The 21,991-nt window shown below is 43.4% G+C and overlaps 4 protein-coding genes across 10 annotated transcripts in view; 2 read left to right on the top strand and 2 right to left on the bottom strand.

Annotated features, from left to right (window-relative positions):
• Nucleotides 1-686: 686 nt before the first annotated feature.
• Nucleotides 687-1,964, bottom strand: LOC118206373 (growth arrest and DNA damage-inducible protein GADD45 gamma-like). The gene is made up of 3 exons (XM_035379015.1): nucleotides 1,816-1,964; nucleotides 1,496-1,703; nucleotides 687-1,379 (listed from the first exon to the last, which is right to left on the bottom strand). The coding sequence occupies exons 1-3, from the start codon at nucleotides 1,914-1,916 to the stop codon at nucleotides 1,266-1,268; spliced, it is 423 nt and encodes a 140-aa protein (XP_035234906.1). The 5' UTR covers nucleotides 1,917-1,964; the 3' UTR covers nucleotides 687-1,265.
• On the top strand, nucleotides 1,849-6,590 carry LOC118206371 (growth arrest and DNA damage-inducible protein GADD45 gamma-like). Of its 4 annotated transcripts, XM_035379009.1 has the most exons (6): nucleotides 1,858-1,933; nucleotides 4,292-4,341; nucleotides 4,788-4,893; nucleotides 5,461-5,590; nucleotides 5,708-5,915; nucleotides 6,029-6,590. In XM_035379009.1, exons 2-6 carry the CDS (start codon nucleotides 4,339-4,341, stop codon nucleotides 6,140-6,142), a joined length of 561 nt encoding a protein of 186 aa, XP_035234900.1. In that variant the 5' UTR covers nucleotides 1,858-1,933; nucleotides 4,292-4,338; the 3' UTR covers nucleotides 6,143-6,590. The 4 variants fall into 4 exon arrangements, with proteins under 4 accessions (XP_035234903.1, XP_035234900.1, XP_035234901.1 ...); XM_035379010.1 differs by lacking the exon at nucleotides 4,292-4,341 and having other exon boundaries at nucleotides 1,875-1,933; XM_035379012.1 differs by lacking the exons at nucleotides 4,292-4,341; nucleotides 4,788-4,893 and having other exon boundaries at nucleotides 1,849-1,933.
• A 729-nt stretch (nucleotides 6,591-7,319) lies between these two features.
• On the bottom strand, nucleotides 7,320-14,789 carry creb3l3l (cAMP responsive element binding protein 3-like 3 like). Of its 4 annotated transcripts, none has more exons than XM_035379001.1 (10): nucleotides 14,632-14,789; nucleotides 13,470-13,649; nucleotides 12,648-12,963; nucleotides 12,118-12,236; nucleotides 11,815-11,913; nucleotides 11,282-11,388; nucleotides 11,066-11,134; nucleotides 10,823-10,907; nucleotides 9,955-10,048; nucleotides 7,320-9,058 (listed from the first exon to the last, which is right to left on the bottom strand). In XM_035379001.1, exons 2-10 carry the CDS (start codon nucleotides 13,608-13,610, stop codon nucleotides 8,664-8,666), a joined length of 1,425 nt encoding a protein of 474 aa, XP_035234892.1. In that variant the 5' UTR covers nucleotides 13,611-13,649; nucleotides 14,632-14,789; the 3' UTR covers nucleotides 7,320-8,663. The 4 variants fall into 4 exon arrangements, with proteins under 4 accessions (XP_035234892.1, XP_035234891.1, XP_035234894.1 ...); XM_035379000.1 differs by having other exon boundaries at nucleotides 12,118-12,239; nucleotides 14,632-14,786; XM_035379003.1 differs by having other exon boundaries at nucleotides 12,139-12,236; nucleotides 14,632-14,783.
• Nucleotides 14,790-15,196: 407 nt separating this feature from the next.
• LOC118206370 overlaps nucleotides 15,197-21,991 on the top strand; it is a 44,538-nt gene continuing 37,743 nt past the window's right edge. Inside the window, exons 1-3 of the mRNA XM_035379008.1 lie at nucleotides 15,197-15,621; nucleotides 16,565-16,711; nucleotides 17,229-17,291. Coding sequence (XP_035234899.1) covers nucleotides 15,576-15,621; nucleotides 16,565-16,711; nucleotides 17,229-17,291 — 256 coding nt within the window. The 5' untranslated portion in view covers nucleotides 15,197-15,575. The remainder of the gene's footprint in view (nucleotides 15,622-16,564; nucleotides 16,712-17,228; nucleotides 17,292-21,991) is intronic.

The raw sequence follows: 21,991 nt of genomic DNA, 5'->3' as shown, positions 1-21,991 counted from the left end.
GGGCACACATTTCACTTGTCTCCATGCACCAGTTGGTGAATTTGGTCATTGTTGCTGATGATAAAATAATGTTATGTGCCTGGCAAAGTTTATTTTCTTTTTTTTACTAGAAAACCAAAATGCTGTTTACAGACACAGCATTGGATGTACTAGGTCACCCTGAAACAGAAGATGAGGTGTTTTGTAGGCGTTTTGGAGTGGGAAGAACTGGGCTGTATTAAGACAGGGATACTTAAATATGGACTATGGCCCAGGAGCCAGTAGTAGGCAGTTTTTATTTCCTACTTTATTAATTTAATCGATCTATTAATGCTATTGATTGGCCAGAGATTTAACTCACCTGGTGTCCCAGGTTTAAATCAGTTCTGATTAGAGGGGAAGAAAGAAAACCAGCGGGATTGGTGGTTTCTAGAGAGCCCTATTTGAGTGTCCCTGCTGCAATGCGTTGATTTAGTTGTAAGGACTGCCATCTAGTGGTGAAAGTGGTATTATACGTGTAAGGTTTTAACGAACGTGTGAGTATTCACTTGGTTTAGTGGCTGATCTGAAATGATAATACTTATAATAATTATACGTGTATAATATATTTAGACTGCACCCTCCGAATCGGCATGCTTTTTTTTTTACTCACTGGAAATTCAAACAGTTTGAGATTGAGAGAAATGCTATCACACAAATAATGTAGTTCATTGTTTTATTATTTCACAACATGCATGACCAAGGCGGGCGCAACTTGCAAGTCAGAACTTCAGTGATGGGTCAACGTCTTATTTCAGGAGCACGTCACGATTGCCCCACAAAACACGTTAGCCGTGCCGTACAAGTCTTTTCCACTCAGCAGGGTTAACTTCAGAAATGTTTTGTCATAATGTCCATTGTAATCCTCTGACGTATTCTGCTCATCCTTTTGATGGCTTTTTAGCACCTTTAACGGAACGTGAAGTCTTTAAATGAGCCCCGCACGCTCTCAGGTCCCTCGCGCGACGTTTTCTCCCTTTTCACAACAGGAGTAAAACTCGCCACTTCCTTCCCCGCAGTGGTATACCAGGCCGCATCCGCACAAAGGACGCGGGGGTTTTCTGGCATTAACCGACAGACCGGGGCGACCGCAAGGACCCTCTCTGACGGGTCCTCGCGTTTCCTGGAACTTAATCCCTCCTCGGGAGCATCCAGGGATGTGTGGAATCTGCACCATCCTTGTCCGGTGTAGGATGATTATTCCTTCAGGTTTACAGCATCTCAGCGGAAAGTTGTAAAGTCCCGGTTCAGCGCTCAAGGAGAGTGATTTCAGGCACCCAGTCGTTCAGGCTGCGGCTTTCCTCGCAGAACAGGTGCAGCTTCTCCAGAGCTGGGTCCTTCCACGAATCCTCATTTGGGTTCTGTTTCAAAATAAAGGGAAATAACACATTAGCATCACAGGCAAAACATGTCATCTAGTTTATCCTCAAGTTTTATACTCAGTCGAATAGTCATTTAAAAAAATAACAGTGCTTACCGTGATCAGAACGCAGTGGGCATCTTCAAGATCGCCGGCTTTGTCGCCCAAGATCTCCACAAGTCGCTGCAGGTCGTTCACTCTGACGATGCTGATGTCGTTGTCGAAGCAGAACGCCTGGATCAGGGTGAAATGGATCTGCAGAGCGATGTCACACTCGTACTCCTCATCGGTAGCCAAGACGCAGAACGAAACGCTGTCTGGATCACTGAAAAAAATTTAATAAGAAAAAGTTTTAGTGACTGTTCATATAATCACAGATCAAAGTATTGCATTGTCAATAATTAAATAATTTCAGTAGCTCGATGTAGTTTACTTACTCGTTCATTATTTTTGCAGACTCGTAAACACCAATGGTGAGGCGGTCCTCGGTATGAGCGGAGACCAGTGCCTCGGTCAGAGATTTCCCTGGACTCTGCATCTTTCAGTTGGAGTGAGGTAGGATAACGATCGAGGTAGACAAGTACAGTTACACAAGTGCGCTTTGTGTCAAACCTTAGCCCAGGGTACAGCTTATATATACTCAGGATCCAACTGAAGTTTTGCAACGGCTGCGCTGATTGGTTCCATGAAGACAATGGGTGACCTCCGGTCAGGCGCGTGCCCATAGAGCTTTTTGGAAGAAAAACCAGCAGTCACGGAGAATTATGACAGAATCAAAAGTTTTTTTTTCTCTCCCTTTATTTGCCTATGTGTAGACATAAGGGCAGAAGTGTGGCAGAGTTTTAATTGCACTTCTCGTAGAAATGTTATTCCAGTAGGCCTATGTTTTTTATCTGGATGAAACGATAAAACAAAAAACTGACTTATGTTCCATTTTGCGCCTTCCCAAAAATTATTCTGTAGGTTTTATTTGAATATACATATATATATATATATATATATATATATATATATATATGCTTATTACCATGCATCTAGAGATAGCATACAATGACACAACTCCGACGCAGTACATTGGATCCTTTTTGGACTTAAGAGTTAAATTAACACTAAATATTGAAGAGAGGAATTATATAAATAGCGCTGTCTAAAATCTTGAATCAAGCAAAGGTTGAATTTAGCAGGCAGATTGTCGATGGCACGCGTTCCTGCTTTGCATTTCTAAAGGTTCCTTATTGGACAATAGTCCAGCCTCGGCGCGTGGCATCTGGAATGTCTCCTAACTTTTTTTTTTCTTTTTCCTTGGAGCCACCCGGCTCCATCTGCCAAAATGGGGGGTAGGGCCCGAGGTCAGCATGCGCCACCCCTGTCTTAAATTCTGCAATAGATACAGCTGCACCTGTATGCTTTAATTAGCAATACGCAATCAAGTATTTAAATAAAGTGGACGCATGAAAGTAGAAATAGAAATAAACGGAAATAGAATAGCGATCATAACAGTTTAAATAAACAATGAGAAAGATATTACACAAGTCGTGTTAAAATGCGCCGTCTAAGCATGATAAGGCTTTCCACAGAAGGATAATTTATTTCGGGATGTTGCATTGCATAAAACGAGTGCAAAAAAACCTTAACACACAGATAACCATTTCTGGGGTAACTGGCAAGGCATGGCAATGCGAGAGTCGAATTTTAAAGATATGACTTGTCGATATTTCACTAGCTGATATTTCCAGACAACTTTGTGACATTGCCAGACAATTAATGCAACGCACGCGCGGCTAATTTGCATCTGTAGAGATCGGTCAGATTTGCGCAGAGTGCGGCCTGCTCGTTCTGTTCGCTCGGATGGTTTGGCACCCCGACCACCTGTCAGTCGTGGTTATTTTGTTTAAAATGGGGGGTAGGGCAACCCCCCCCCATCTCTTTTCGGTCCGCAGATGTGACTGAGGTTGGTATCGACCAGCACGCGCCACTTAAAGAAAAAAGATAAAATCGCAAGTTTGCACTTTCTAGGTGTGCGGGCGGCCAGCTATTGCCATGGTGACATGCGCTACGACAAGCGCCTCAACACGCGCCACGAAAACTGTGAACAAGTAAATGTCGAGGTCTTGGTTTTAATTAGACTCCTAGACTATTGACATAGCACAGAGCTTTGTGGCCTACTGCAACTTAATTACGGGTTGTAACCTGAAATCTTTGGTAAATGCTGTCATTGCTTTAAGTTGTCTGCAGACACTTACTTGAATAGCACTGCTGGCATCGACCTTGTTAAAATTCTTTTCTAGAATGCAATTGATTATAATTTGACTGACACATACTATTTACATAATAGTCTATACAGCTTTGTAGCGTGGTGCAGCTGTGTTCTTAAATCTTTATCAAATGTTGTCATTGGTCGAGGTAGTAAACAGGCACTTTTTATTTGAATGGCACTACTGGCATGAACCTTTTCAGAAGGGCGGCACGCGCCTATCAAGAAGCCACTGAATTTGATCACAGACTACATTCCAACTATTGCGCACCGTAAACAAGCAACTTTGGGAGATATTGCATGGGTCATGCATTGTCTCCCATAGGCTATGTGGCTATATGCCGCTCTGTTTAGTAAACAGGCGACTATAGACACTTGCAGCGTTTGTTTGTTTGCATGCATCTCGGGCGGAGGCCTATCTTGCGAAGTGAAAACGATGAGCCGCATGGCACCTCCCTTTACTGTGTTGAAGAGACTGGTTCACAATGCAAAAGTCGCTGGCCGATTATTTTCAGTTCTGTTGAATATTATCGAAGTTAGTTCACGGCACGCGCTGCTCTACATTTGTAAAGGCTCGCGGAACAATGGACAGGCACGCAGCAGCATCTGGAGGTCTGGGCTATTATGGGGTTTTTTTTTTTTTTGTTGCCTCTTCATAGCGACACTTCTCCATCTGCTGAAGGAGGGACACTCGTAAAGATGGGGGATGGTAGGTTTCAATCCCTCAACTCTTATTATTGCTAACATTTACGATTTTTTGTTATTTCATTAAGATTCTAAAAATATGAATGCAATTACCCCTATACTGCCTCGTTCGCGCAATTGGTGTCCTCAATTAAAGTAGCTTTATTTTTCTTGTAATCAATAGCGCTTAATATAAACTGATATTAAACAGTTAAATAGTTGAGCTTGTGGGGAAGTTATGCCTGGACTTCTGGGTCAGTATGTCCAATCGCCTTCATCAAACAATCTTTTTACAATTGGTGGAAGATGGCAATACATTTAAAACAATTGGTTTTAAATAAACGTGTACGTAGATGTACGTAGTATAAACTTGTGGTTTCGGGTTTGTTGTCATGTGTCCAGCAGATTGCGTGCAGCACACGCGTCTCATTTGCATTTGTAAAGCAGAGCTAATAATAGCTGTGATTTCAGATTGGCTCGAGCACAATGGAATCCATTCAGCCAACTTCTTCAGTGAGGGCCCAAGCTCCACCTGCCGCAGGGGATGGGCTGGCACGGGGCGTTATGCGGGCTCCTGGTAACCCTCCGTGGATTCATTCGTTTTCATGTTATTCTGACACCGGTTTAAAAAAATTGTATACACAGGCCAACAGGAGCGCAAGCTATAACCGTTTTAAAAATTGCAGTTGGATGAAGTAACCATGGTATCTGTATGACTGTGCAACCACTACTTATGTTAAAATAAAATAGTAAAAAAGTACTGGTAATGAATTGGAGTCGTTATAACTATTTTGGCTGTTGTGGTAGGTCAAACAGCATAACTCCACAGTTGTGTAGGTCGTTAATCAAAAATTATTTCAGCCGATGGAGAAAAAAAGGGCACAGTGCGTAACGGCGGACAAAAGAGGTGACATTAGGGAAACCTCATCAATCTGCCACGAGCCAGGGTGACAATAGCATTAGCATACCAATACGCCGCTCAGGCCGCCAATCAGAATGCAGGACATTCGTTGCAGCCACGGGCTGCAGGGTATAAAGTCTCAGTCTGCGGCACAGGCATTTCACACAGCTTCGAGCTACTAAGGATTTACGACGAATCACGAAACCATCTGGAACTCTATCCATATCAACATGACTCTGGAAGAAGTCTTGGTTCAAGAGACCGCCGTGAGACCACAGTCCACTGGGAAGGCACTAGAAGAAGTTTTGGTTTCGGCTAAGAACAACGAGTGCCTTACGATCGGCGTCTACGAGTCCGCTAAAGTCATGAATGTGTAAGTATTACTCCTGATAATCTATACTGCAACCAGGGACGTGGTTCATGTTTGTGATTAAAGCAAGGGCGTGCTCGTGTACAGTGCACTAATGTTCCATTTAATTTTATCTTTCAGTGACCCAGACAGCGTTTCTTTCTGCGTCTTGGCTACCGATGAGGAGTACGAGTGTGACATCGCTCTGCAGATCCATTTCACGCTTATCCAGGCGTTCTGCTTCGACAACGACATCAGCATCGTCAGAGTGAACGACCTGCAGCGACTTGTGGAGATCTTGGGCGACAAAGCCGGCGATCTTGAAGATGCCCACTGCGTTCTGATCACGGTAAGCACTGTTATTTTTTTTAAACCACTATTCGACTGTGTAAAACCTGATGCTAAACTAGATGACATGTTTTGCCTGTGATACTAATGTCATCTCCCCTTCTTTTGAAACAGAACCCAAATGAGGATTCGTGGAAGGACCCAGCTCTGGAGAAGCTGCACCTGTTCTGCGAGGAAAGCCGCAGCCTGAACGACTGGGTGCCTGAAATCACTCTCCTTGAGCGCTGAACCGGGACTTTACAACTTTCCGCTGAGATGCTGTAAACCTGAAGGAATAATCATCCTACACCGGACAAGGATGGTGCAGATTCCACACATCCCTGGATGTTCCTGACGAGGGATCAAGTTCCAGGAAGCGCGAGGACCGGTCAGAGAGGGTCCTTGCGGTCGCCCCGGTCTGTCGGTTAATGCCAGAAAATCCCCCGTCCTTTGTGCGGATGCGGCCTGGTATACCACTGCGGGGAAGGAAGTGGCGAGTTTTACTCCTGTTGTGAAAGGGAGAAAACGTCGCGTGAGGGACACAGTTTTGAAGAATGGAGTTTTGAAGACACCGTGAGGGTGTTTTCTCTTTTCGGACAGTTGTTGTGCAACAAGTCTGAACTGTTATTAAGAAGATATTTTTACACTATGGCGTGCTTAAATGTTTGATTAATGCTACAATAAAAACCTAAAATGTATATAGGCTGTGTCGTGTTAATCCATCTTCAATTGTTTATTTTACGATTGATTGCATGTCATATTCGGTTATGCTAACAGACCGCAACAGTCCAGATACTTTCTATAGGGGGGGGAAGCAAACTAGTGCATGCATACTAAAATATTTCGTACAATGCATCAGCAAATTATGCCCCATTGCAAGTTTTTGTATAAGTGACCGAAACTCTAGAATTCATTTGCATCACAACTAGACTGCTCGCTCCGTCTGCAGCACGCTGCTCACCCCGCTGATCTGCATGTGTATGGCGCGAGGACAATGGCGGCTCTCTGCCCCGTGACATCTCGCGGCGCACACAGAAGGGGTCCCTTTAGCACACAGATGTCCGCGCAGCGACTCTCTGCCATCTGCCACGTTCACCGCGGGGAGGGTGGAGGGGAGCACGCGGCGCTGTCATATGTTGTCCGTCCAGCTGGCTTCATTGTTTCCAAAGGTCCTCTTGTGTCTCGCCGGCCGAATTTTGCCATAATTCAAAGACGCAAAGAATAGCGCTTCGCAGTGTTTGCCAGCTGAATGGTCTCGCTACAGTTGCAAGTAACAGCATCTAATTTCCAAAAATTATTTAAAAGTGTAAACACACTGAAGTAAAATCGCCGCAGTTCGTATATTTATATATGGAGTTTAAACAAACTGAGCATCCAATTAACTTTTGAACGAGAACGAGAGTAACAAAACACGCGGACATCCTTCTCCAACGATATGGTTTTATGTAATTTAAAATTGATGGGAACATAAATCTCAGAGACAAAAACTAAACTTACTGGCCACATGTCAACATGTGTCAATAGAGCTATACTGTAAGACTAAACAAATCAGGTAATAAAGACCAACCTCAGAGACAGTGGAATACCAGCAAATACTTAATAGCATAAGTAGCATATCTGATCAACAGGCTAGAAGGTATAATACCAATAACTGCATAAACATCTTACACAACAAAAATGCTTCACTGTCACAAACAGGTCATGACATTTTCATTTTTATCTACATTTATAATTACACGATACATCCAAATAGGGTCACAATAAATGTCCTCATCTCAGAAGAAAAAAAAAAATTTAAAAAGGGGGGGGGGGGCAAATACATACACACACAAAGGACAGATCTGTACTGCATTTCCATACTCAGTTTCTGAGTTTCACAGTCTACCCATCTGCCCCGTTATGTGTAGCTACCTCAAATGGACAAGTGTTTGTCGTACGTTTACAAGCTGGGATTCAAGCTTCAAGCACCACATTAATTTATATGCCACAACTCCCCCTTTTTTTAAAGCAATCATTACACATATACATCCACGTTAACATTTACAGTCCTTCGATAAGTTTGTTCCATTCGTAGAACACAATAAAAAATTTTAAGAAAAAATGAACAGTATGATCTATGACTTATAAAAATGAAACGAATACACAATGCGCCAGAAAGGGAATGCCCGCGGCTGCCTCACCACATGTAAAAGCTGCGGAGACCCTTGCTACAAGGGAAACAAAATGAAACTTGCCTAATTTCTAAAGAGCCAAGTTTCGCATGGCTTAGACTGAAAGAAAATCGATCACAAATGCGGCCAAAGATCTCTTTCCCACGATAATCACCCGTACCCATGCACTATAGGCACCTGAGCAAGCATGCCCATCACAACATTAAAATATCTGTATGTATGTATGTATGTATGCATGTACGTACGTATGCATGTATATAAATTGCACGTTGTATGTGTTATGTGCACATATATTTCCAAGGGTATAAAAATGCAAATGAAAGTGACGGTTAACAGGAAGCCCTGACGGACAGAGAGGAGGTCTGACGAATGCAAAGTGCAAACACGAGACATAAACAGTTCCACCAGGGAGACAGTGAAGGCTATTTGTCCTATCAGAAAACGCTCCACGGAGGAAAGCTTATTTACTAGCACCTCCCCCAAGCCCCCGCCCCCACCCCACCCCACCCCACCCCATATATACATATTCCACCACTGAATCTTCTGCAGCAGACCTCAGGAAGAAGCACCCCCCCCCCCCCTCCCAATTTCCCCATTTCCTACATCTCGTCTGATCGATGCTGCTGGATTATGACCGAGGTCGGTTTTCGGTCGATCCAGTTCTCCTTGGTCCCGGGCACCTGGTAGTCCACCTGGGCCATGGCTCCGCCCCTGGACCCCTCGGCCACGCCCGCGCCCCCCCCAGCGCCCGGCTTCACCTCGGCGCCGGCCGGGCTGGGGAAGTCGGAGGAGGAGTTGCCGTTGACTCCGGACTCGGGGTCGGGCCGCTCCACCTGCTGGTAGTCCGGCGTGTGGTTCTGGTTGCCGGAGAACATGGCCTTGCTGTTCTCCACTTTGGCCAGCAGGAGGGGCTCTTCGTCGTCGGCTGACTCTTTAGACGACGCGACCTCGACGCTGTCGAGCACGGACACAGAGCGAAGGGTTCTGGAGAGCACTGCATGTGGCAAAATAATAAATAAAAAAAACAAACAAACAAACAGACCCGTTCGTTAACATGCACATTTCAGAAAGTACGTGTAAACATTCTATATCAAACCTGGGTGAAATACAGATATGAAAAATGTTCTGTTTAGATGCTGGTAAATTTTTTAAGCACTCTCAACAATCCTAGTGAAGTTTTAATGAAACATGACAGACTAAAATGTACAAATGTAAAACATAAGAATTTTGCTAAAATATTTAAAAATATTTATTTCTGAATGTTGGTAAAAAAAAATTTTTTTAAGTAAATGTTAAAAATATCAGTGCCATACAGGAATTACACTGCTAGCAAAAGGGTTAAAGTATTTCAAACAATAGAACACATTCCACAGGGACCAGACCCTTCGGTGGGCACACTGCATTGTGGGGTAGAGTAAGAAACAAAAGGCTTGTTGCCAGACAAACTATTCAATTTAATCCAAGTTTGGATATAAACAAGACTAGAGTCAATAACTGATGGCTTATAGCATTAAAAACTCCCCAACCCAGAACTATTCTGTTAAGCACAATACAGAAAAGACTACGACTAAACACTGGACTGTAAGCAGCATTTCCCCCAAACGCAATCAAAAAGTGACAAAACAATACTAGTGCATCAGCTAAATTCAAAACCAGTTTGGTTATAAGTCTCAGACTGCATCAGAGAAACCAGAAAGTACACGACAGATGATCTGCAGTTGTGTTGCAGAGGCAAATGTTTGACCGTGCTGCTAATGAGACGACATGAGGTCCGGAGGATTTCAAGCCGTGGCTGGCAACCCTAATTGAGCCCTGAAAGGGGGGGAAGGTTGGGAGGAGGGTGCCAGATGTCGACCCATTCAGGGGAGGATAAAGCAGGCCGGCCCTCACCTCCTGAGGGGGTGTAGAGCTCCTTCTGACCCCCGCTGCTCCCAAAGGGGTTGACGGAGGGGAAGATGATCAGGCAGAAGGAGAGCAGGAACACCTGGGAGGAGAGATTTCCCAAAAAAAAAAAAAAAAAAAAAAAAAACACACCTGTAACCGGTCCACAGTATATGTGTGTGTGTGTGTGTGTGTACGTGTGGATATAAGTGCACGTGTACAATGTGTGTGTGTGTGTGTGTGTATGAGTGAGTGCGAGTGTGCTTGTGCATTGTGAGTGCATGTTGACAATGCACACGAGGGAGTGTCAGTGGTGGCTATTGTATGGTGATATATAGCCAGGCCCCTTGGTTCTGCATACGAATAGAAGGTGGGGGCTCTGACCTTTGAACCCTGGCCCTTCACCTCTGGATATGCAGCTTGCAAGTCAATGGTGATCAGGCCGTATTCAGAACTATCCCCAAGCTTCAGGAACACAGGAAAACGTCCAAATATGGACGTTGTTTGTGTGTGGGTGTGTGTGTGCGTGCGTGTGTGTGCTGTAAAACTGAGTTCTGCAACGTGTGTAGCATGCACGGCTGTGTGGTGTGTAACACAGGTGGTGGTTCAGTGTGTTTGTGTGTGTGTGTGTGTGTGTGAGAGGGGGTGTGGTTTGTTTATTTTCTGATGTTGTATCTCATAATGCAGGTGCTGGTGGCTCGGTGTGTGTGTGGTGTGAGTGAGTGAGTGAGAGGGGGTGTGGTTTGTGTAATTTTTGGGGGTTTATCTCACCATAATGCAGGTGCTGGTGGCTCGGTGTGTGTGTGTGTGTGTGTGTGTGTGTGTGTGTGTATGCGTGTGTGAAAGAGCAAGGGGGGGCGTGGTTTGTGTATCTCACCATAATGCAGGTGCTGGTGGTGCTGGTCTTCATGGTGGACAGCTTCATAAGGGCCTGCAGCTTCTTCAGCTGCTCAATCAGAGACCTGAAACAAGCAGGCCAGAGGAACATCAACACCATCATCACATTATACTCAAATCAAGCAAGAATGCCTAAAACAGCAACATCTACAATAACAACAATAGCATCAACTGCAACATTAATAACTATGGCAACAATACGAATAACAATATAAATACTTACATGTTCTCTTTCTGCAGCAGTTGGACTTTCTTCTGCAGTTCCAGGTTGTGTGCAGTGCACACTGCCACCCTGAGAGAGTGTCAGTCAATCAATAAATCAATCAGTCAATCAAATCAAAGTGCTCTGTTGACGATGGAATAGATGTACAGTATTTAGTCAGTGCCTAACTATCTGTTTTCTCACTGTACATTCTTTCACCTACTCTCACTCTTTTACCTGTTCTCCAGGCCATCCACATACACCTTCTTCTTCTTCCTGCTCTCCTGGGCGGACTGCTTGTTCCGGATCTTCCTCCTCACCCTCTTCAGGGTTCTTTCCTCGGCCTGAAAGAGACGCAAAGCACAGCTGCTTCAGGACACTCTCAAACCACCATAGAAATCACGGCTGCATCAGGACACTCTCAAACCACCATAGAAATCACGGCTGCGTCAGGATACTCCTAAACCACCATAGAAATCACAGCTGCATCAGGATACTCTCAAACCACCATAGAAATCACAGCTGCACATGCTAGTCACAAACCACCATTATGGTTTGCACCATAGTGCCAACTGGCCCTGGGGCTGTCTACAACCAGAGACATCCAACAGACATGGAGGATTCAGTAGTGGACATTTATGAGCAAACTCCTGTCGAAACTCAACAGCAAAATGGTGCAGTACTCTGCAGTAAAAAAAGACAAAAAAAAGCATGCAACTTGTATAGACCAAGAGTTAGCATAGACAATGAGAGAGAAAAAAAAAACTTACCTTTGTAAGAGGCAGGTGTGCTGGTAGAGATGCACCTTCTTTAGCAAGGAGCCGCCTTTCCTCATCTGTCAGGACAATTTCCTGGAACTGGAACTGAGACAACAGAAAGAACAGTCTTGATTTAACTTGCTGAAGAACACAAGGTGCATTATCAAGCAAACAACACCAGGTGGCGCCAAATCACCACAATATGGATTTAACTTCCTAGGCATTATCATAGGTGGGCTGTACACTAAAATAAGAAAATCAGCAATGTGCAGCTTGACAAAATAACGTGGCCTTGACCCATTTTAAGAAATGTACCTGGAAGGTGGAGAAACACACCTGGCTCGGGCTGTTGCATTGTGGGGTGTCCTCTATTGCCAGAGTGCAGGGGGGAACTTCCTCAGAATGGTCCTCCATCATGTCACTGCTGTCCCAGGCTTCTGATTTGGAGGAAAAAGTTTTACTCTCATCTCACACACAGAGTGAGAGAGCAGCAAGACTGCAAATGACGCCACAGTGTTAGAACGCTATCAACTAGCCTGTACACAAAACCAGCAAAATACGTTAAGACTATTTACAAACTTACAAATAGTTTACCAACACGATGAATGGCAAATAATCATGCATACATTGCGAATATTTTCTTATTATATTGTCTATGACATCTAATAAACATATTCAATATTATGCATATATTTAAAAAAATACAGAAAAACATACATGCAGTCTGACCTGTACAATTTTTTCACCTTTAAAGTGTACTTTTTTCTTTTTTTTTTTTTTTTTTACATTTGCCTGAATTTTCCTTTGAAATACTGGGGTTCCAGTCGGGAAGAACGCAGTCGTACCCAAATCGATGAAGACGTCGGTGTCGGGCTTCTCAGACCTCACGCTCTGCAGGGTGTCCTCGGCGCCGTGCTGCTGGAGCGAATAGCAGTGGTCCGTCTGCACCGTCTCCGCTGCCTCCGATTGGACGTCGGTCAGGAGGGCGGGGCTGGGGACCCGGTCGCTGTCGCTGGTCCCGGGGCTGAGGCAGGCGCTGTTGTTGTTGTCGTCGGATATCCCGCTGTCGCTGCCCAGCGGCGAGTGCGACAGGCAGGGGGCGCTGTCGTCCTCGCCCAGGAGGCTGGACAGGAAGTCGTCCGTGTCAACGCCGCCAAACATCTGCAAGCGGAGCGAAGAATCAGACCAGTTACCGTCACTTCGGACAAGGGGTCCATATAAGCTCTCTGTGGGGTGCCAATAGGCCCAAGCTCCCTAAATTCTGTGGGCAATAGGAATTTGTGACTTTTGGCCCCGAAATGGCCATGGTCATTTACACAAAGTTCACTAACCCCAAACCTCAGCCACAAAAGTCAGTGGCTCTCAAACAGGACCAAATGAGCAAATGCCTGTAATATAAAGTATGCACAACCCCAAAATCCACCTTTGTTTGGAAACCACAATACTATATTTTGCTGATTTCTGCACGCACTTGCTCTCCCTCAGTATGTACATATACTCTCTCTAACAAATCTACTGCAGGATGGGTTAACACTGTTCCATTAAAAATGAACCACACGTATGGGTGAATGACAGGTAAATAAAGAGCAAAATGAAAGTGAAACTCGTCGCAATGTCGGGTGCCAGCGATATTCATCTGCAAAATGCTGAAAGGGGGAAGCGCTCACATCCTGTTCAGAAAACAAGTCCTCCATCAGCGCACTTCCGTCAGGGAAGAAAACGTCGTTAGCTCCGGCGCTTTCGTCATGAAAGAGCAGCCCTAGGAGGTCCGCTCTGTCCATCTCCGGGAATTCCTCCACGACAGACATCGGCAAAGCTTCAGGCCAAAATAAGACTCTGCTTTTTAACTGCAAAAGAACCGGGAAAATAGTGCATTTTTCGATCACTCACGTGACCGCTGTTTGCAAACTCTGAAAGGTCCCAGCATTGCTTAGAGTTGTGGATGCCACATGTATAAATGTGTTGTTAAATCGTCACACACTGATCTAGGGCAGCTGTCTGGATTTGTGGAATGCATGGGGGAGTGGTGAAGAGGATGCCTGCTATCAACCTTAAACTGACAGGGTTCTCACACTTTGTTAATTACGCATACGTTTTATACCAAAATTTGACTCAGAGCGGACCGGTTGCGAACATGCGCACTTGGTTTCATTGTTCGGTGAACGCCAGAGAACTGTACGGTGCACGCCTTCTGCAGACCCACGCCCACTTCCTTCACAGTCACGTGAAAACCAAAATCTTAAAGCAAAACGTGTGACGCCAAATCACAAGACTCAATTAGCGTGTCATTATAAATATGTATGTAGTTGCCCATCAACGATGCGCCCTCTGCGTTATTAAGATATCACATTTGTTGCTAATATCGCTAGCTAATGAAGTGCTAAGCCGGTAGAGTCATGCATCCGAAGAACAACACTGAACATTAAAATGACAATACATTGGGCAAGTTAAGTTAGAATTTTGCAAACGCCAGTCACCAATAATTCATCATTTGTATTCTGCATAGAACCAATTACAATAAAACACAGAGCTACCTATCTGACAACGAGCAGGCTAGAGTCTGTTGGTGCAGTTTGTGTATAGTGTAAGTTAACGTTACTTCAAAATCAAATAACGTTTGCAAGAAAGATTTCAGAAATAACATATAACCAATAATCATTGGACAATTTGCTATTCGGAGCAGAACAAATGTTAGCCAACTAGGTAGCTAGCTATCTACTGTCAGCTACATAACGTACAAAAACAAGTAATCGCTTATTGTTAGACTACCAAAAAGCAAATGGTGAAACTAAAACATAGTCGACAGTTATTAATATGCGATGCTCTTACCTGTTAGTCACCTCTTGTCGTGCCACGAAATATACTCACGATATACTTTCTGTTGTTTTGTCTCTATAGCTAGCTAACGCAACTCTCTTCCTGGTGAAATCACCTTCCAACAAGACAGAAATGACGTCACCTCGTCAGGACAAGTCAGCCAACGTGCGTCTTCGTACGTCCCGTTTTGGGGAATGTAGTTTCCTGCACACAAGCGACAACATGCAAGATGGAAGGCTTTGTCTGCCGAAGCAGAGGAAAACTATTGTAATCGCTGAAATTATTATTATTATTATTATTATTATTATTATTCTCTCATATTTTGTCCTATAATTTGGCCAACAACTGGCAGCTTTCTGTCCGCTGTACGCTGTCACGAGATCAGAGACTGTGATCGGGATAGGCTACACAAGAACACGCCCTTTAGAGCTGTTGTGATCACGTGATTTTTTACAGTCTGTGATTCCAACGCGGCGGTAATTTCAAGCTGGGATTTCGTCGCTTCTCTCCCTTCCGTCCTGCTGTTTTTTACTCAAGGTATTGATAGTATATTTATTTAACAGCATTGTTATATTTAAGGTAAATTATTTAAAGTATGTAAGTAGATGTACTTTCTTACCATATTTTAATAGTTGCTAGACTCTGCTAATAGTTATGTTGTTTTGGGAACTAGCTAGCGTGAGAGCAGCTGTCGTCAGGTTAGCCATAGACGGACGCTTTTTCGCATAATGGACGGCTAAGTACACCTATGAGAGGCAGAACTGGGAGCGCAATTGTGGGTGGTGGACTGCTTGGGTAGATTGATGGGAGAAATTGACAACAGGTGTGAAGGACGGACGTAATAAAAAGGGGAGAGAAACGCTGGTCAGGTGAGCTGGGGAGCCGTGTCTCATTTCCTGGGTTCGCGCACTCTTAGCGGGGAGGGTGCGGCTCGCAGTTTTTTGTTGCTGCCGGCCATGAAGACAGTCAGACAGCGGAGCTGTTCCAGCGCCAGGAGGGGAGGTTAGTTGCCTCCTTTAGGTAGCAAGGGCTGAGGATTTAGGAGTGTATGCGCCCGTCCTGGTTCTCCAGTTTTGTGCATCAGCGCTCGGCTCCACCTCAACGAACCCTTGCCTCCGGGAGTCGGACGGTGCCAAAAACACAGACCCCGGGGGAGCGTCTCGCCAACCATTTTCTGTCCTAGTCCTTTTGTGTATAGTGTTTAGGTTTGGAATAGGGCGGAGTGGTGAGGTTCAGTGGAGAGGAACTGTTAGGGGGCTAATTGTATCCTGTTCTATATCTTTTTGCTTTGTAGGCATGCAAAGGTGTGAAGTGTATTTGACTAGTGTAGTCTCGGCCATCTATTTCACGTGTGCTGTGTGGGACAATAGCCATGTCAGGTTTTGGGAAAGTGTCCGACTATGGGTTCGCTCGATAGACTGCGAAACGTGAACATAGCTTGCAACAGTTTGCAACTGTAGCCTATATAAAATAGGTGAAATATCTGTAACAACTTGTACTTAGTTATGTATAAAAATGTCATTGTTGTCGTCCAAGTTGATATTGTTAAATAATCTGTATTAATATAACGAAATGTGTATGTATGAAGTTGTTTTTTCCTTATTTAGACAGTTTATTATGTGTATTTTTACAGGACCTTTATTTAAATGTGTTACGGCCAGTTCTCTCGAATAAATATGAAAAAAATGCGTTAGTCTTTCTGGTGTGGTTGTTACACGTACCCCAAAAGTAGACTAAATACTGCCTCTCGTCAAAGATGCCACAGTCGAAATTACTAATAAATCTGGCTTACATTTTGGCTTTATTTAAAAAACACTGTTCAGTGGTTGCATTAAGGTTACAATTTAAGCAATTTAAGTTAGTCAAATAGTGTTTTAGAAAGTAGCACTGTCTGACTTCGGGGTGAATTTATGAATTATGTATTATGTATTTCTCGCACTGACAGGTCAAGTGAAGCTCACCAACAGGATAGTGGGAAAGAGGAAGGTGTCCTCCAGGAAGAGGAAGAAAGTGGAGTACAGACCTACAGAAGGCGACCCCCGAAACACTCAGGCCCCATTTCGTCTTCAAGACTTCAAAATGTGGAAATGGTGTACGTTTTCATTTTTAAGTAGGCCTACTTATTTCTTTGTTTTTGGTTGTAAATGCGTGCAGTGGCTGGGAAGTGTCTGTGTGCTTGTTTTTTGTGTGTAGGCATACATATCAAAGATAATGTTCGTTCCTACGAACACAATTGGCAGTGTGGGAAGCCGGTGAGGGTATGAGTCCTGATCGTTGCATTAGCGACGCCTACTGGTTGGTCGGGGCACCTGTTCCGCAGGGAAGGGATCTGGAGGAGATAGCGTGAATTTCCGCGCGCGTTATGATCTCCCAGGGAAACTCCTTGCTGTCAGGTGAAAAGAAGCGGCTGGCGACTCCGCATGTATCGGAGGAGGCATGTGGTAGTCTACACCCTCCCCAGACCAACAGAGGATAGCGCATCAACCAGGACCGTGATTCACACGGAGAATTGGTATAACGACTAAATTGGGGAGAAAATTGGAGAAAAATGGCAAAAAAAGAGATAAAAAAAAAAGATTAATTATGTTCAATGACAACTTATTCTACAGGCACTGTCCTGCTCCTACTGGCATTGCCCCCTAGCGTGAACAGCAAGGAGACTCCAACACCAAGTAAGTAGTACCGAGTGTAATCCTATGCAACTACCCCTTGTGGAGAACCTTCAGCTTGCTAAACATGAATGAGTGCATGTGCGAGTGAGTTACAAAAGTCCATGAAGTGCTTTGCATCTAATAAACTTTGTTTAACCAAACAGGCTACTAACAATATATTAATAAGTGCTGTATGTAAACCCTGTCCCTGGAAAGTAAGACTTCCTGTTTTCATGTCACAGGAATGTGTGCAGTTTGCTTGGAAAAGGACTGCGCAAATGATGTGACAAGAATCTACCTAGCAGGCAACGACACACCAGTTTGGGTGAAAGGAAACTCCCAAGATGGAATCCAAGACTGCCCCAAGGAGAATCTAAAGCCAGGTGTTCCCTGTAAGATGGCTAATGGTAGCCTCGTCCAACCGGCTGACAACCCCCTTCATTTTGAAGGGAACGACTCTTCTGGTGGAGGGCGCATATTCAAATCACAGATTTCGCGTGAGTAGTCCTGCACCGTCTCCAGCTCTGCTGTTGTGGTGTAGAGTGGGATGAAAGGAAAGAATGTTGTAAAATCTAAACTTACAATGCGGTATTTTCCATAGATTGTTCATCAAAATGCTGAATGCAGCTGAAATTTAACAATCATTTTGCAATCATACGTCAGTTGTGGGTAATGATGTGCTCTCTCTGCAGCCTGCGCTGAGCTTGGTCAGCCTTCCAGTTCCACGCCTTCCCCCAGTAAGTGCTTTCTGTGAGCTGGGTTTCTACTGCAGAAACTGAAGCCTAAGAATATAGCATAGGCTAGGAATGGTATGGTAGCCTTACAGTGTGAATGATAGAATGTAGTCTTACGATGTGAAAGCTTTGAAAGGGTTTGTGACTGGGGCATGGATAGCAGGAGCTTCAGTCACAAAGACTGCCCTACCAGCTAGTGTTTCAATAGGAACAGTGACTAAAGTGACAACTGCATTTAGGTCTATAGGAAATACATCAGTAAATGGTGCTTTTTAAAAGTCTAACTCTAGTTTTTCTCCTCTTGGTTACGCAGCAACACAGCAGGCATCCTCAATGACTCCTTCAACTAATTTGACTAATTCAACTAATTCAACTAATTCAACTGATTCGACTAATTCGACTAATTCAACTAATTTGACTACTTCGACTCCTTCCCTGGGTGAGTTCCTCATTGTGGGCTAAAGAACAGGAGCTCAGCAGAAGCTGTGCATGCTGATTTCATGCATAACAAATTATCTCATTTATTTTTATGATTTTTTTGTCTCCATCCATTAAACCTTTGTGATGACCAGACTTGTAGGAATTCTGTGAATAGCATTATGTGCAAATTTGAAAACATTGTCTTGATGAAATTCTTTGTTGTGTTGGTAGTGTGTTTTGGGTCATTGTCTTGCTGCATGATGAAGTTCCTCCCAATTAGTTTGGACGCATTTCTCCGTAAGTTGGCAGGCAGAATGTTTTTGTAGACTTCTGAATTCATCCTGCTGCTACCATCATCAGGGTTCGTACGGTCATGAAAAACCTGGAAAAGTCATTGAAATTTAAAATGCAATTTCCAGGCCCTTGAAAAGTTATGGAAAATAATATATTTTTGAAAGGTTTTGGAAAAGTAATGGAAATATAGCTAAAGTTGCATCAAATATAATTACTAATTAATCCAATCATAAAAATAGTGTGTATAGTAATAAAACGTAAATTGACCAGTAACCTTCGCGGTATTTTGGTGGTGTGAGAAGTTAATTTGGTCCGGCTCAGTCTGTTGACAGGCACGCCTCTGCTGAAGAAGCAGTTAGTAAACGTAGTCCCTACTGTGCCGACAATATGCCAGGGAAGTGCAGCTTCAATAATATATCAGGGCTCGAAATTAACTTTTTTACTTGGTAGCACTGGTGCTCCCAACTTCAAAAACTTAGGAACACCCACCGAAATGTAAGGAGCACCAACAATATACGCAATAGATTTTTTATTGATAAAAAACGACAATATAACAGTACGGTTTACAAGTAACAGTTAAACTGTCACGCATAAAATGTGTCGACTCTTCAAGGAATTGCGTGTTATGCATTCAAACGACAAAGCGCGTCACATTAATACCGCTAATTAAATCAACCGCCAGTAAACTGCATCGGAGAAATTAGCTGGGTCGCTACACAAAACGTCCGCTTCAACTTTTCAGCTTTCGATAACGCCAATAAATTGAACATACACTTTTGTCTTCAGGTAACATTAGTTAACGCGTTAGCTCTCTGTGTCGCGTGACAGTGGAGTGCAGCGAAAGGGAGTGATTGAAGGCTAATATTAACCAATTTTAAATCAGCATTAAAGGTAAGAATGTCAAGCTCGCGATTGGTTAGAAGGGTCACCGTCAGCTCACAAGGGACATGCTGAGTGTACTAACTAGCGAATGTACAGAGAAAGAGATGTTCGACTGGAAAAAAAAAAGGTCGCACCAGAACAATTATTTGCACTCGCACAAATGGTCCCAATTATATTTTGAGGTCGCACAGATTAAATTTCGGGAGCAATTTCGATCCCTGTTTGAGACCTGTATCTAAGTCTGGTGTTTAGTTTTTTTTTTTATTGCTAAGACACATTTAATGAAACAATTCCCCTTTTTCTCAGAACTATTAACACAATCCCAAAACTACACATCAATCAGCACAAACCTCAAACATCCATGCCAAACTCAAATTATCTTCTCAAAAACATATACTCTTCCATCAAAATTAAACTTTGCCTTCAAATGGCACACACAAGCCATCGAAAACACAGACAATGTAGATTACCCATAACACACCAGTGAGATAAATTCAAAGCACTAATGCAAAAACCTTTTATAGCAGTGCGTCAGGAGTTATTTTCTCCTGGTTATTCTACTTATTTTATGGTTTTCAGATTTTGATCTTTGTAATGCTACACTCCTAAAAAATGAGGGAGTGTGCAAATTTCCAAATATTTTATTTGTAGTACTGAAAAGTGATGCTGAGTGAAAAGTACTGTACAGTAACCACAACACAGTTGAAGGAACAAAAAAAGTAGTATTTTCAAAGGAGAGTAGCATTCATAAAAATAATGCATATGCAAAAAAATAATGTATATGCAGCACTATAAACAAAAATAGCAATAAAATCTAAAGAACATATAGTCTGTAAATACACTTCAACATTACATAGCATATCCTCTCACAGTAGTACAGCAGATACAATATGTAACATTACAGTAAATTATAGTACCTGTTTTCTTGTCTGAAAGTATGGACAATGGATGCCCCTGTGAAATGATTCAAGTTTGGCTGAACTCTCTGTCCAGCTTCCCTCATCATCATACCATGTACCAGCACATGGTCAATCAAGGTGGCACGTATTTCGTCTGGGACAAATTGTCTCCTGCCTCTTCGTCTCCTTTGTCTTCCTGATCTTTGGACAGCTTGTCCATTTTGAGGATCCATTGTTCAAAAGCACACAGACACAAACTGTGGCCCTATTTATTGATCCAGAGATTGTGACCGGTGTGTAAACAATTTTGCTGCCAAGTGTTTGCACCTAGAGAAAGGTGTGTTACCTGAGTTTAGGTTGTGATGACTTGAGTTAACTGTTTTGACTACTAGTGTTTTTTGCATGAGCACAGTGTGTAACCAGTGATTCATGAGAGCATTTGTTTGTAGAGATTTGCAGAAAAAGTTCAACAATTTGCAGCATGTGTTAAAACAAGTGAAAAGTGTTTATAGTTTTGAGAGATGTGTTGGTCCTCTGAGAACTGAAGTAATAATTTGGGAGTTTTTGCTAAAAGAACCAGTTTTAGTGTGTTAGCAATCGAGAAAAACTGTATTTGTTTTAGAGAGGCACCATATGTTTCAGATGCAGACCTAATTTTACTTAATGTTATTTATTTATTTATTTATTGACCTTTCAGCATTATTACAGGTTCATAAAGACAGTTGTCATTAAAAACACTGAATTATTTTGCTGTTACAATAAAACATCAATACTAAGTAGACAAAAGATTTTAAATATTGCAATTATCTAAGTTAAGATCTAATCTCGTATCCAAAATTAAAATTTAAAATCCGCTGTCATTTAGGAGTCTGCACATATAGGGGATTCGTGATCTCCTGTATCTCTCAGTTCGACATCTTGGGATGGCCAGTTTGTTTGAGTTCCTTGTCTGACGACCTGTGAGCTCCTCCCTGAGGGGGGGTAGCCAGTCACTGAAGTTGGACTTTAGCAGCTTTCTGGCAAAGCCAAGACACAGTTGAGTGCATCTCTCTGATAGAGTGCACAATCCGAGAGTGCTGGGTACCCTGAGTACCTCTGGCCAAGTATGATTTTACAAGCCCGTTTCTGCGTGCTTTCCAGCCTTTTAGCCTGGTCTGTAGTCAGGGAACTGTGCCAGACAGGGACTGCATACTCCAGCACTGGGCGTACGTAGCCTGTGTAGATGGAAACCAGTTCTGGGTCTTGGACACCAAATTTCTTCAGGCGACGCAGAGCAAAAAGCTTCCTGTTCGCTGAGGTCAGCATGTGGTCCACCTGACTGTCCCAATGCAAATTACTCTGGATGGTGACCCCCAGGACCTTGACAGTGTCACAGACTTCCAGGATGTTCTGGTCAATGGAGAGAGTCGGCAGGGCGGGTGGATGCCTCATGTGGGTGACATGTAAAACTTACATTACATGGAGGGTCCAGGGTAATTGGAGCTGTTACAAT

Source organism: Anguilla anguilla, chromosome 10, assembly GCF_013347855.1.
Source record: "Anguilla anguilla isolate fAngAng1 chromosome 10, fAngAng1.pri, whole genome shotgun sequence".
Lineage (NCBI taxonomy): Eukaryota > Metazoa > Chordata > Actinopteri > Anguilliformes > Anguillidae > Anguilla > Anguilla anguilla.
Note: the sequence above shows the minus strand (reverse complement) of the source record. Positions and strands in the feature narration are given on the sequence as shown.